Genomic DNA, 13,029 nt, shown 5'->3' with positions numbered 1-13,029 from the left:
ATGAGTTGTGCTCTTGACTCTGGACATTATCATACGCAAGCCCTGGTAAGCTACCAGAGGAAGCGGGTTTCGAAGCTTCTCACTGAAACGACTACGTCACCTACCACTAAAATTAGGGAGAGCTTACAAAACCGTCTCCATTCATCTGACTTTCTCTGGAACACCAACGAGCCTTCTCAAAGTGAAACTGCGTGTCATCTTTAGTCTCCTGACCATGCTAAAGGAAGTATTACGCAGCATTCGTAATTCTGTGGCTTGAATTGTAATATACCAATGAAAATAATCAGATTTTCCCATTTCACTACAGCTAGAGAAATATGACTGAGTTACTCTTTCCAATGCCACATTTGCTGCTGCTCCGCTGTAGCGGAGATAACCCTGGCAAGTCCTTTTGCTGCAGAAGCTTTCACCGATGCTCTACTATACATACTTCAGGCTCCCTTATAATATCTTTAGGGACATTTTCCTTTACAGCATTTAGCAGAATGGACACACTGATTCTTGAGTGAAGCCACAGAATATTTGACAAGAACAAAAAATTGCCAACATATACTCCCAAACCAAGCATGGGTTAGATCAAGGAATCAAAACACAACAATGTTCAGTTTTCTAGCAAAGCAAAATTTATCCTTAACGATCTCCTCTGATCCTGGAGCTATCACCACAGAACCAAAAATAGTTTAGAAGGACCAAAACTATCTGATACCATCAGTCACTATAAAAAAGTTTTAATAAAACTGCATACGATTTAGCCTCAAAGTGGTACGTTAAAATATATGTATATTTATATATATATTTTTATATATAGTTCATGCATGCAATTACATCAGGCTCTGAGAGGAACCTAGCAGAAACTATGGCATCTCTTCTTCATTGATTACTCCATAACAACAGCTGAAAATTACAATTTTTCCAGGCTATAAAATGCCTAACACTCCAAATTCTACACCGGCAGCAAAAATCTCATCCCTGTCTGTGAGTTGTTGTATCTGTAATAGAGACCCTGCATTACCAGGCTTTCTAATTCTTCCCAAATGCAGGAGCTCTCATTCAATGTTGCAGCTGTTGGGTAGGAAATCAGAAATAGCAGAAGGCGGATTAGTTGATAATGTACCAGTTCTTCCCCAGCAAATGCTGCCACCTGCGTTTTACACTCTCCTCTTTCCCTCAGCCCAGGAAAAGATCACTTGGTTTGTTTGGCAGGCAATTTATAGGTTTTAATGATCGTGGAATTGCAAAAGGATTAGAATTTGTTATAATAGCCCCTTCTTCCTGAGAGCAAAAGTTAAAACTGAGGCCCAATTTACAGCAAAAACCATGGAACATGTAAGCAAAGATTAAGCGTGTGCAGCTTGATGAGGCTCTACAGGGAGTAGATAACTACACATGCTGGCACTCCATTTACAAGGAAATCCCTAAAGATAATCTGTAGAAGCATTCTAGCCTCCAAAAGCTCAAATCCTTTGACCATTGGCTAAAACCCAGTCAAGGCTGCTGATGATAAAGACTACTCTTTGCATTTTTATAAGAAATTTTTTCTAAGATTGCAAAACATTATCATTATTAAATTCAGCAAGACCCAAAATCAAGTGAGAAGCAACTGGATTTCCATGTCAGAGGAGGAAACAATAGAAATGATCTTGTCCAACATGGCAGAACCGAGAACAGGTCCTGTTCTACACTTCACCTTCCTGCTACAGTAAGTACATTATTAATTCTGAACAGATGCAGAGTAAAAATACTGAGTACAGACAATGGACAGACATTTCTAGAACGCTAGTTTAATATCTACAGTAGTTACAGCAACAGATAGAACAAGAATGACAACATTCATTAATGTGCCTGCCTTCAAAGGCTGTAATAGGTATGTATTAAACAGACAACAATTAAAAAATCTTACTGTACCAAGTTTTTGGTCAAATCCACAAAATAATCAAAAACTACAAGCTACAGTTGCTACGGATGCAAGTTTTTTTTTTTTTCTTTTGCTTTTACAATCATTGGCTACAGTAATAATTTTCACTGTTCGTTTTATTATATTCTTTCACTTGTGGCCCTTTTTGTACAATAACCGATTTTTTAGTCTCATCCATAATAAAGCTTTTGCAAATGTTATAATGCATGAGTCATAGTACTAACAGTAACACACTGCAACACCTTCAGCATGAAAAACAGACAACACTTCGGATGTCTCTTTTTGGAAAAGTCACATCTAACAGAACAAACCTGTTAGTACAATGCATGATTTAGGAGCAGAGGCCGTCAAACTAGCATGCATGGGGTCGTAAGATGTATAAAACACTAACACAAACATCTCAGGAGCAAGGGAAGAAACCCTGTGGCTTAAGCAATCCTTAGCATAGATACACACACCTAGAAATATGTACAAATCCCTGCAGAAATGAGCTCAGTCAAAAAAGAAAAAAAAGCTTTCACTGCCCCTCAGATTTTTTTAAAGCAAGGTTTCCATATTGTTTGCTGCCGCCAAGTGGCGATTATCAGTGGTGTGACGTGAATTACAGCACAGTCACCAAGGCCAGCAAGTAAAAGCAAAACAAAACAAAATACTTTTTGTTTTGTCTTCTTCAATTAGGATCTGCTGTTGTGAAATCAGATCTGAACTCTCCCTCCGTTATGGAAAAGGAACGTGGCCTTATCTGGGCCTAGGAAGTTTTACAAAAAAGATTGCTGTGTACCTGCTCCCCCCTACAAGGGCCTACTAACAGAAAAACTGGGATGTTTATTTCCTCATACTACAATTATTCTCATAACGATCATGAAGAATTTAATCAGCAGTTACTTTCTGACCCTTTTACCTGTTGGGGAACGGAGAAAGGCGCTGACAGACTACTCCCTGCCGGCTGCATTCCGAAAGGCTCCAGCCTGATTAGCGCGTCTATCAACTTCAAAAACTACCAGTTATGGCTCAGCTCTTACACGTGTTTTATTTCAAGTCATCCAGCGACATTCCTGCCAGAAAAGACAAGCAGCGTCACTTCTCCCGAAGGAACTAGATCAGAGACACATTCCCAATCTACTTTACTTTTTGAATTAGCATATTTTGGCTTCAGCCACGTACCAACAGCTCTTTGGTGTCGGTACAACAATTATTTGATGGTGAGGAACACCGCCGAGCCCACAGCCATTTTGTGGGGCTCGTCCCAAGCCCCATTTCCCTCATCCCCGCCAGGCCTGAGCATGCTGCGTTCGCGGACGGGCCTCGTCCAGCGCCCCCCATCACCAAAACACTATTCCCGTATAAAACGTAAGGTCTAAACCCAGCACTAAAGAGCCGGACAAGCACCTCGCAGCTGCGGGTACTAGGAGCCGAGCCGGCCGCCTGTCACCTCAGGGCGGACCCCATGGCGGAGCGGGAGCGCTGAGGCGGTGCCTTCCCGCCCAGCGCCGCCCCCTGACGGAGCGGGGAGGCCGGGCCGCGGCCATGGCTGAGGAAGGAGCCGCCAAACTGCGCCTCAAACCCAGGAAGGCGCCGGCAGCCTACAGCCGGGAGCCCAGCCCTGGCTTGGAGCCCCCCCGGCGGCGCCAGTGAGTCCGGGCGGGACGGGGAAAGGGCTCCTCAGGAGCGGGGACAGCGGGGGGGGCGCGGAGCAGCGGGGCCGCCTCAGCCTCACGTCCCCGGCCGAGGGTCGAGCGCGGCCGCGCCCTCAGAGCACGCCGCGGTCGTGCCGCCAGCACGTTGCTGGTAGCGTGAAAAGTTACTTCATAAAACGCCGCCCGAAGTGTCCTAAAGAAAATTAAGTCGACTGCACTTCGTTAAAGTGCGCCGGGCCCTGTGCCTTCTGCACGTTCCTTGGCACCAAGCAGCACCCCCAAGTGTGGAGCCTGTGAGGAATGCTCGCTTATAAAAATTAATTTATTTATTTTTTCTTCAGAATAAGACTCACAGGGCCCAGAAATATTTTTATTCATTTATTTATTTATTTTCCAGCCCTCTAGTAACGGAGGGTTGAGAAAAGGATTGAAGAGGTAGGGTTCAGGTCTTGTTCCAGCCTGTTAGGATGAGCAAGTGTGCAGTCAGCTTCGCCCCTTCCAAAAACAGGCTTCAAAAGGCTGCTCTCTCCTCTCTTTGATGGCTTGTAATAATTGTCTGTGGTTTCTTCATCGTGCAGCATCATTCCTGGACTGTGACCCACGAAAATGCAACGGTTGAAGTGGGAACACTGGAACTAGAATTCCCACATTGACAACCCATCCCTCTCTTCAGATTGGCTTTTATACAGCATTACTAACATAAAAACCTTTTTATGCTTGCTTTATAGTTAATCCTTTCTAATGCCTTCCTAGGAAGGATTAGATCAAGTTGTTTAGAAAGCTAATCAGTAATTTCAGAGTGCCACGTGGGAACGGCCAAGCACACAGAGGAACCAACGCGGTTTCCCTCCTCACTGCAAACACTCCATGATTTCTGTGCTCAGCTGGTGTCAAGTTCAGTCTTTGAGAAGAAAACACCGTGCCTACGCTTAACTATTTCACTTGGAAGTAAAGACTAATAAATGCCTATATCTCATTTGTTATAAGTAGAAAGTAAGGCTTTTAGATGTTCTTTTTAAAAATTGAGTGATACTGAAAGCTGTAATGGTTACGTAAGTCATGGTAGACTATAAAATGAGTTGATGGGCTAAATAATTTGTGTTCTAGAAAAATCATGCTGTAGGCTAGACAGAGGTTCCCTTGGTGAACAAATGGTATAATAAACAGCTATTTTTTTTCCTCTACAGGGAGCCTTGGCTCTCTTTTAGACTGAAAAGTCTGCATTTGTGTACTTACTCTTACTGACAAATACTTTTTATGTACCTCTTGGTGGTTTGACATGTTAAAGTTGTCAAATATAATACTAATTTTAGCACATATAGTGCTACTTGATCAAGAGAAAATAGGTAAGAATGGAAATGTGTTGTGCAAATGGTAGAGTTACACCAATTTGCAGTCATAAAATTCTTAACATTGTGCTTAGCCATTAATGAAAGGGATCACCACACTTAGCCATTGAGTTGGGCTGGAACTGGTTAATATACCATCAGCTACTGGAAATGTAATGTTAAAACTTCTGCCTTGATAAAGCAATATTCAAGAATAGCTATATCTTAAGAAACCTCAGAGTTACTGGAGGGGTAAATCAAAATAATTAAAAGGCAAACTAATAGCAATGAGAAGTATTTCCTCCTCTCTTTCCCACCCCCAAACTATTGGATTCTCTCTTCACAGGGCATTGGCTGACAGAAGTTCCTGGTTTGAAAAAGATGATTTAAATGAGTGTGAAAAAACATGGATTTTGCTACTGAAGAACATAAGCCAAGATTTACAATGCACAAGTTGGCAAGCAGCGTCCAGTTTTCCAGAGTTCTTTGGAAAGGTCGAGGTAGTGTGCTGTATCCTTGTTGTCCTCGCTTCGTGTAGTGCTTAAAATGCTGGACAGTGAATGCTGTTAAGAGGGGAAAAAACGATCTGAAATTGCTTTTAGATGTTGGTTGACAGCTCTTTAGCCTCTACATATTGTAGTGTGACTGAGCCTTATGTGGCATGTAGTATAAGGACAACTTACTGGGCTTTTTTTTTTTCCTCCAGTATGGCAAAGTGTTTACCACTTCAGAGTATTTTCCTGGAGAGGCTACCTGCATAAGTATAAGCATTAGCACCTGCCTAAAGGAATGAAACTGGAAAAAGCAAACTGTAACAGAGGGGTTAATCATGCCGTGACGACCTTTATAGTGCTCTGATATCGTTAGGCAGTATTATAACACAAAATACAGCCCTTCTAAAGTAGATTTTTTTTCTCTGAACAACAGCAGATGTGGGTTTTTTTCATCCTTAGCCTCTGAAGGACATGCTGAGAGTATGCTATTAGTGTTTAATCAGTGGGAATAATTTAGAAATGTTAAGGAAAGACACATGTTGCATACATTTCAGAAAGTTAATTGTTTTGCAAGTGCTGGAGATGCATGTAAACAAGATGCTCATTGCTTCGATGTAGTTTAGCCTTCTCTGTAGTATTTGTAATATCTCCAGCCTTGGTTTTAATCTATGGATTTAACTACATTTGTTCTGAAGACATTCTATTTATATGTCACAGAGCTCTGAGAAAGAGAGTCTACAAAAACAAGAAGTCTTTAAAATTGGAATGAAAGACTTTGAATGGATATCTTTTCCATCTTTTTGCAAAGAAGAATTTTTAAAAACAGAGGATCTTAGCTCCCCTCAGCTAACAGAAAGCCAAATTGACTGTTTACCTGAAGAACAGGGCCAAGCAGATGAACTGAAAAGTCTGCCTTCTACAGCTGAGAAAACAGGCTGTGTAACTGCTACAGATCAGGCCAAAAATATGGTTGGGGAGGACACACAAGGTACTTCAAAAATGGCTGTAAATCTTAAATCGTGTAAAGTCACTCAGCATAATACTTCTACGTGCCACTCGATGTTGTCACAAAGCGCTGCAAAAGCTCTAAACTTTCAGCAGCACTGCAGAGGGACTGTACACAACAGCAAGGAAAACAGAAAACAGGATAAGAAAGAGCATCAAGCACAAATGCATCAAAGCAGTATTTCGTTTGGTAAGGCCAAGACTGTGCCCGCAGAAAAGAAGCCACCTCTTGTGAGCACGCCTGGAACTGAAAGCTGCAAGAAGACTGCAAACCAGAGCGAAGGCTCTTTAACTCTCAACAGCTGTCCAATGTGTCAGATTCAGTTTAGTGCAACGTAAGTCTGCTATTATTTTTGACTAAGTTGAGAGTATATGAAAAACAATGCTTTTGGTTGCATTCTTGCTATATAAAGTAGGTGAAACATTGAAATATTTTTGAATGGCAGAATTGCCTACTTCTAATTCAGTTTAGAAGTTCATGATTACTAAATTGTGTTGCTTCAGAAAGAAAGCTAAATTTGAGCTATACATTGCTAGTATATGTAAAATTAGGTATTTAAACTACTTAATACAGAAAACCTTTTTTTGTGAAATTTGTATCCTAATCTATAAATCGTTCCAAAGCAGCATTCTTGGTTCTTAAAAGTTGACTTCACAGCTAGATGGATTCACCTCCTACAGGTAACAATCTTTTCAAGATCTAGGCTTCACTGTTACAGCTGTACTGGTATCTGTTCTGTAAGTACCTGGGTGCTTTTGGATGAGCAACTGTACTCCGAATTTTAGATTTAGCTTTCTAGGTCTGGGCAAGTTAGAAGAAATCTGATTTTCCTTATGGAAGCCCTGATTATTACAATGAAATGAGACTTCAGTCCTCCACTGCCGTCAGACTACCTCTGTTTAAAAAAAAATCCTCCCAGACATTGAAAATGTATTCTGCAATATGAGTTATGTTGTCTCTTGAAATGATACCCCTTAGTAGTGTTTAGGCTGTCACAGTTGCTGAAAACTAGCATATGGTTTTGAAAAGGACCTCTAATACTGCAAGATATACGGCTGCAACTGTTTTCCTTCTCTTGGAGGCTGAACAAGGAGACAAAAGGATGGCTTCATTAATATTTACAAAGTTGTGGTCATTATGTCAAGAGATTTAGACAGAAAAGCTAAACATAGTTCCTGTCTTCATATTCTGTTCTCTGCTGCTGGCTACTCTGTACTGATCAGGATTACATTTTATACAATCTGCTTTACCAAAGGTTGTTGGCAGTGGGGCGGGTCGCTTAGTCCCCAAAATAGCCCTCCAGAGGAAACAAGGCAGGCACAAACACAAGAAAGCATCCTTCCTCTCGCAGGAACCTCTGTTCCGATGGCCTCAGGTTAGAGAATTAGGGAAGGGTTTTCTCTCCTGTATCAGTTGCCTAATGTTTTGTCTTAGATTATGAACGTCTACACTGAAAACTGATACTGAGATCACCAAGAGCAGGAAATTGCATGCAGATGCAATGATCCTTAAGATCTGTATGCATATACAAGCCTCAGTGTACAGCATGCCAAAAATAGAATTACTTGTCCTAAGCATAGAGAGCGTGAGCATTGTCTTCTAGTACATTACATTAGCAAGCTATCTAGCAGCAGGTAATAGCAACTACAAGAGGCTGGGGCAGGCTGTAATGCTTCTGAGCACAAGAGTGACTTATGCACCAAGCTCGTACAACAATGCTGTGACTACACAGGAAATGAGAAGCAGCATAAATAAAAGGATTTGACTTCGTATCTCACTGAAGAAATTCTCTGTATCTGCAGGATGTCACAATTGGATGTTGACAGTCATCTCGCTAGATGCTTGTCTGAAAGTGCCGATGATATCGTGTGGTAAAGCCAGAAGGATGAAGAGCAAACGCACAAGCTGAAGATGAACCTTTCTTGAAAGCAAAGGAGAAAAGTTTGTCATGGAAACAGGTCCTTGTCTCAAACTTCTTGAATGATCATAAATCAGTAACTGAAAGGAAGGTCAAGTGCCACCTGCCTGTTGTTCGGGGACTTATTTTAAATACTCTCCAACATACATAAAATAGTTCTGAAAATGGTGCTATACGGTATCCCAGTGACCCCCAGGGAAATTGGCCTCTGTACAGCTGGAACCTGGGTACTACAGGAAAAAACACTATTGTAAATCCCCAGAGAACCTGTTTTGTCTGATGCACCATAGTTGTTCTGAATCTCAAAGTCTAGAAGCAGCTGAACAAAGGGTAACTATTTCATCTAATCCAGAAGTTTAGTAATCTTAATTTTTCTGAAGAGTTATCTGTAAAAAGAGTTGAAAAGTCATTCACAAGGTTTAAGTTTTCCATGATCTTAGCATCTTAGTAAGAACTTAGATGATCATACAGTTCATTCTGTTAGTGTTAAACGAAAACACAGCACAGGCCTGGTATAGGGTGTGATTTTTTTCCTTTCTGAAGGAACACCACTAAATTTATAACCTGACTTTGTAGGTTTCTAAGTCAGTATCCATGTGATTAACATGAGTAGTGCAAAGTAATCAGGCTCTAGAAAGAATGCATTTCTCTATTAGGAAACTGGCAGGAGAAACAAAGTTAGATTTTAATGTACTCAGACAAGATTCCTGTTCTGTCAGGTCTCCCCCCACCTTATGAACTGTCATTGTTTCAGAATAAAGAACAAGCCGAAAGTTTGTTAAGTCAAGAAGGTATCAGAGAAGACTCATCTACTGTTTTGGTACCTTCCTCATAGTAGCAGGTAAGCATTTTGTAAGCTTGAGAAAAAGTAACCTTCTCTGTGAACGAGAATGACATTTAGTGACAGCTTAGTAACACCAAAGGGAAAAGGAAGAAACAAAGTAGAGTGGGTTGTTCAATTCCCACAAATGAAGTTGACTGTTTACTGAACAGGGTAATTCATTAATTGTTCAGGCAGTACGCCACAGCTCAAGTGACAGCCTTACAAGTTCAAATTAGTTTCTTTTGACAAAGGGCTGTATGCAAGAATAGTACAGTTGGGCCTGTTCCAGAGATTTTGTTTACAACTTCCCTCACATAAAGTGAAGAAGAACGCAACAAACTTCAGTATTGAATGGGTTTTGTGTCTCAACAACCGCATGTCCTGGACCTCAAAAGCCTACAGTTCAGATGTAATCCAAATATGTAGAATGAACAGAATATAGTATCAACATACAGGAAGAATCCTATAGTTTTTTTTTTTTTTAAGTTTTTTTTTTTAATTTACAATAGGGTCTTATTAAAAAGTGCAAGTGGGACATACCTCAGTTAGCTGACAAATAATAACAGTCTATTAACTTTTCATTAAAGTCTTTAATAGATGTGCAAGAATATAAATGATCTTAGCTGTTATGGATTAGTATACCATCTTCTGCACAAATAAAACTGGTCAGCAAAGATCCCAACTAATTAATTATACAAAACTACAAGAACATATTTACTGTTTTACAATCATTAAATTAGCTAGAATTTTCATTTACTATTTCAAATAAGACAACTATATATCATAACCAGATCCATTTGTAATATATTAGGATTTTTTTTTCAAACCACACATTTAATTACATCCTTCATTTTCTTTTATTTATAAAACAAGTACTTTATATAAAAAAATTTCCCCTTCATTATGAACAGAACATTATTCATACACTTGCACATGAGCAACCAAACTTGTATCCAGCAAACTATTTGGCAACACAGCAACATTGTAAATGCCTGTAAATTTTTAAATAAATCAAGTATTCTTTACAATGTTTGTTTAGCAAATGTGTCTGTTCTTGCTTCCCTCCCTCCCAAAATGAGCTGGCCAACTAGAATCAAGGTTTAAAAAAAACAAAAAACAACCAAGCTGCATTTTTAATATTTCCATTTAAAGTTCTATGCTCCAGCACATCAAAGGACAGCTTAATCTGTCGTATTTCCATTTATGAGCTGCCTGCAGTCACTCTTTTTTAACTATTTATCAGTTGTATAATTAGGGGAGTTGAAACAAAGAAAAATTATTCAGGGTAAATAAAGCAGTTGCCATGGAAAAGGAAAAAAATAATTTAAAAGTGTCGGATTACAATTAAAAGGTAAATATTGCCGTTACTCGATTAATAAAGTATCTAAAGTTCAGGCATTTGAGGCAAGTACTTCTCACTGGTTAAATTATTTAGTGCTGATTAAAACACATCTTGCTTAATATAAAAAGCTACAGTCCAATGGAGAGAAACCCACAACTTAGACCTGATGGGATTAATAAAACTAAATAACCACACATCTGCATAATTGTGGCTAATGAGGGGATACAAAATGTAGATTGTTAATCAATGGTTAATTGAAAATTTTAAACAATGTTTTGGCAGTCTCGTCCTAGCACCTCATGACTTGGATGTGAATCCGAAAGATGTCATGTTCAGCACCTAATGCAATGCTGTACCCTGAGAAAACCATATGTTAATATAAAGAAAGTGAAAGCGTTGCAATTTATCCTGCAAGTTACACCAAATTAGGTGAGATGACATGGCACAGGGTTTCTCATTTTTTCCTTTCCACATTTTTCTCCTCTCTACAACCCACACCATATAGGTAACCAAAAACCCAGCAAAAAGAAATACTGCCTCTGCTGTTGTTACCTGCAGAGGCAGGTAAATCTTCACAAGCATCTGAAGTTTTAGACAGCAATGCGCACTTACTAGTCCTCAAATGTGGTGACGTGAGCTTTTCCAAGCTGATAAATTAACCTTTTTGATGTAACGTACCCTTTATCCCTACCTCCCACACCCCACCACCCCTACGGTTTCCACAAGAAGGGGTTTGATAGTTATCTTTTGCTTACCCAAGTTCTTAGGTATATACCTTTTTGTTCCATTAAAAAAGTTACTACTTTGATGCAAACCATTTTACCAAAACATCCCATTCTTTTATGTAGAATGATTAGTTATTAATATACACTGAGTAATTGTAAGCAGACAGTTTATCGTAAGTAGGAGGTGTGCTTTATCAGGAAACTGTATTTTGTATTACGGTTATTCTAGATTTACTATTTAAACTTTAAGGCTATGCTTTGTTACGCTTTTGCTCTATTTCTGAATATTTGTACTGTTGATAAAAATAGTTTCCAAAAATCTAATATATAACACAATATCACTGTAGGTGTAGGCACTGCTTTAAGTGTTTTCAGAAATCCTTTGTGTGCAAATTTAGTTTTCTTCAATCCACACATTTTGGTAAATTTGGAGTTTCAAACAGATTTTGAAATTGATACTGGAAAATCTAATTTGGAATTAATACTGCTGAGTCACTCTGCGTTTCAAATTCTATAAAGAAGCAAAGGAACATTAGGTCGCAGCTGTGAACCGTATGTTTCATACGTAAATGGTTACTGGAATATTAACAAGCAGAACTTACCAGGTTTAAGAACGTTCCAAATATGTAACAATTCTTCAATGCAGTTTATCCATTTAGGCACTTAAATCTTGTACCCAAATTTATGTTTTGATTGCTAATAAAACACAACTCCTTTTAAATACATCTGAGACGTTTAGACAGGTACCACTTGTGAAAAAAGGCATCAAAAATAAGCTTCAACACCACCGTAATATATTTTATTCTTCAGGATGTTACACTCTAATATTCTTCAATTGGTAGCTCATTGCATCAAATGTTTGTAGAAAGTTTGCAGTTCTCAAAGTTGTTCAGAATCTCCTCGCCGAGGGATGCAATGAATGTTTCAATCCTTCATGAAATAGGCACAAAATGCAAATTCCTTCATTAATGAAGCCAGTTGTGTCAGTGCCCAGAACGTAAGAATAACTAAGTGGCGGAAGACATCCACCAAAATCATTATTCTCTTCTTTGATTTTCAGCAGCAATTTTTTTTTTTTAAATCATTGGTCTCCATCCAAAATCTTACAGTTCCCCAGCCTCGCATGCATATACTGTAGTTAAGGATAAAGTTAAAGGTCATTCATATTGTCTACAACGAAGATGTCATTCCTTCATACCGTTTCTTCTGTTGACAGCAACAATGGATTAATGTATTCAAATCCTTCAAATTCTGACTGATCTATTCGTTTTATTATATCTCTGAAAAACAAAGAGAAATACCAATTTAGTTAGTCTTGCTGCGCCAGTTTCAGAGTCCTGGGGTCTTAGATTTCTAATAAATGCAAATTTTGTTTTAATTCACTTTACTTCTGTATCTAAATGGGCAGCAGAAAGTTTCATTGTACTTTTGACAGAATTGCACCACACACTAAATGTTTCACACACAAATGACATCAACAAGAGTGCTTTCTCTCTTAATTTTCCCTGTATTGCACAGAGCTTTCCTTTGTTTTCCCCGCTCCAAACTTTCCAACTTTAAATTTAAAGCTTCCAACTTTAAATTTAAACACTTCAGTAACCCCCCAAAACTGTCAACAATTATTCTACTGGAGTTTGGGCAAGCTAAGTCTCCCATCTAACTACCAAACCATAGCCTTTAGCATATTCCATCTGCTATCTGAAGCAGCTTTCTTCCTGTGCACAGGAATGGCTCCTCAGCCTTCAAATTCCTTAAATAAAGCATACTACTTCTTCCTGGAAAACTTTTCCGTACCACATTTCAACAGTAACTTTCTATAAGATTTTTCTATCTCAGGCTCA

At 39.1% G+C, this 13,029-nt stretch overlaps 3 protein-coding genes across 9 annotated transcripts in view; 1 reads left to right on the top strand and 2 right to left on the bottom strand.

Moving 5' to 3' along the window:
• The window catches only part of SKI (SKI proto-oncogene), a 135,847-nt gene extending 132,892 nt beyond the window's left edge, over positions 1 to 2,955 (bottom strand). For both annotated transcript variants that reach the window (XM_080564451.1, XM_080564450.1), the window contains exon 1: positions 2,817 to 2,955. The gene's annotated coding sequence lies outside the window, so the exon portion shown is untranslated. The remainder of the gene's footprint in view (positions 1 to 2,816) is intronic.
• Positions 2,956 to 3,412: 457 nt separating this feature from the next.
• On the top strand, positions 3,413 to 10,149 carry FAAP20 (FA core complex associated protein 20). Its single transcript, XM_080564505.1, has 4 exons — positions 3,413 to 3,546; positions 5,227 to 5,380; positions 6,092 to 6,714; positions 8,183 to 10,149. The coding sequence occupies exons 1-4, from the start codon at positions 3,443 to 3,445 to the stop codon at positions 8,253 to 8,255; spliced, it is 954 nt and encodes a 317-aa protein (XP_080420631.1). The 5' UTR covers positions 3,413 to 3,442; the 3' UTR covers positions 8,256 to 10,149.
• PRKCZ (protein kinase C zeta) overlaps positions 9,692 to 13,029 on the bottom strand; it is a 48,071-nt gene continuing 44,733 nt past the window's right edge. For all 6 annotated transcript variants that reach the window (XM_080564458.1, XM_080564456.1, XM_080564459.1 and 3 more), the window contains one exon: positions 9,692 to 12,468. In XM_080564458.1, the coding sequence (XP_080420584.1) occupies positions 12,381 to 12,468 (88 nt within the window). In that variant the 3' untranslated portion in view covers positions 9,692 to 12,380. The remainder of the gene's footprint in view (positions 12,469 to 13,029) is intronic.

This window comes from Anser brachyrhynchus (genome assembly GCF_964034855.1).
Source record: "Anser brachyrhynchus genome assembly, chromosome: 21".
Taxonomy (NCBI): domain Eukaryota; kingdom Metazoa; phylum Chordata; class Aves; order Anseriformes; family Anatidae; genus Anser; species Anser brachyrhynchus.
Note: the sequence above shows the minus strand (reverse complement) of the source record. Positions and strands in the feature narration are given on the sequence as shown.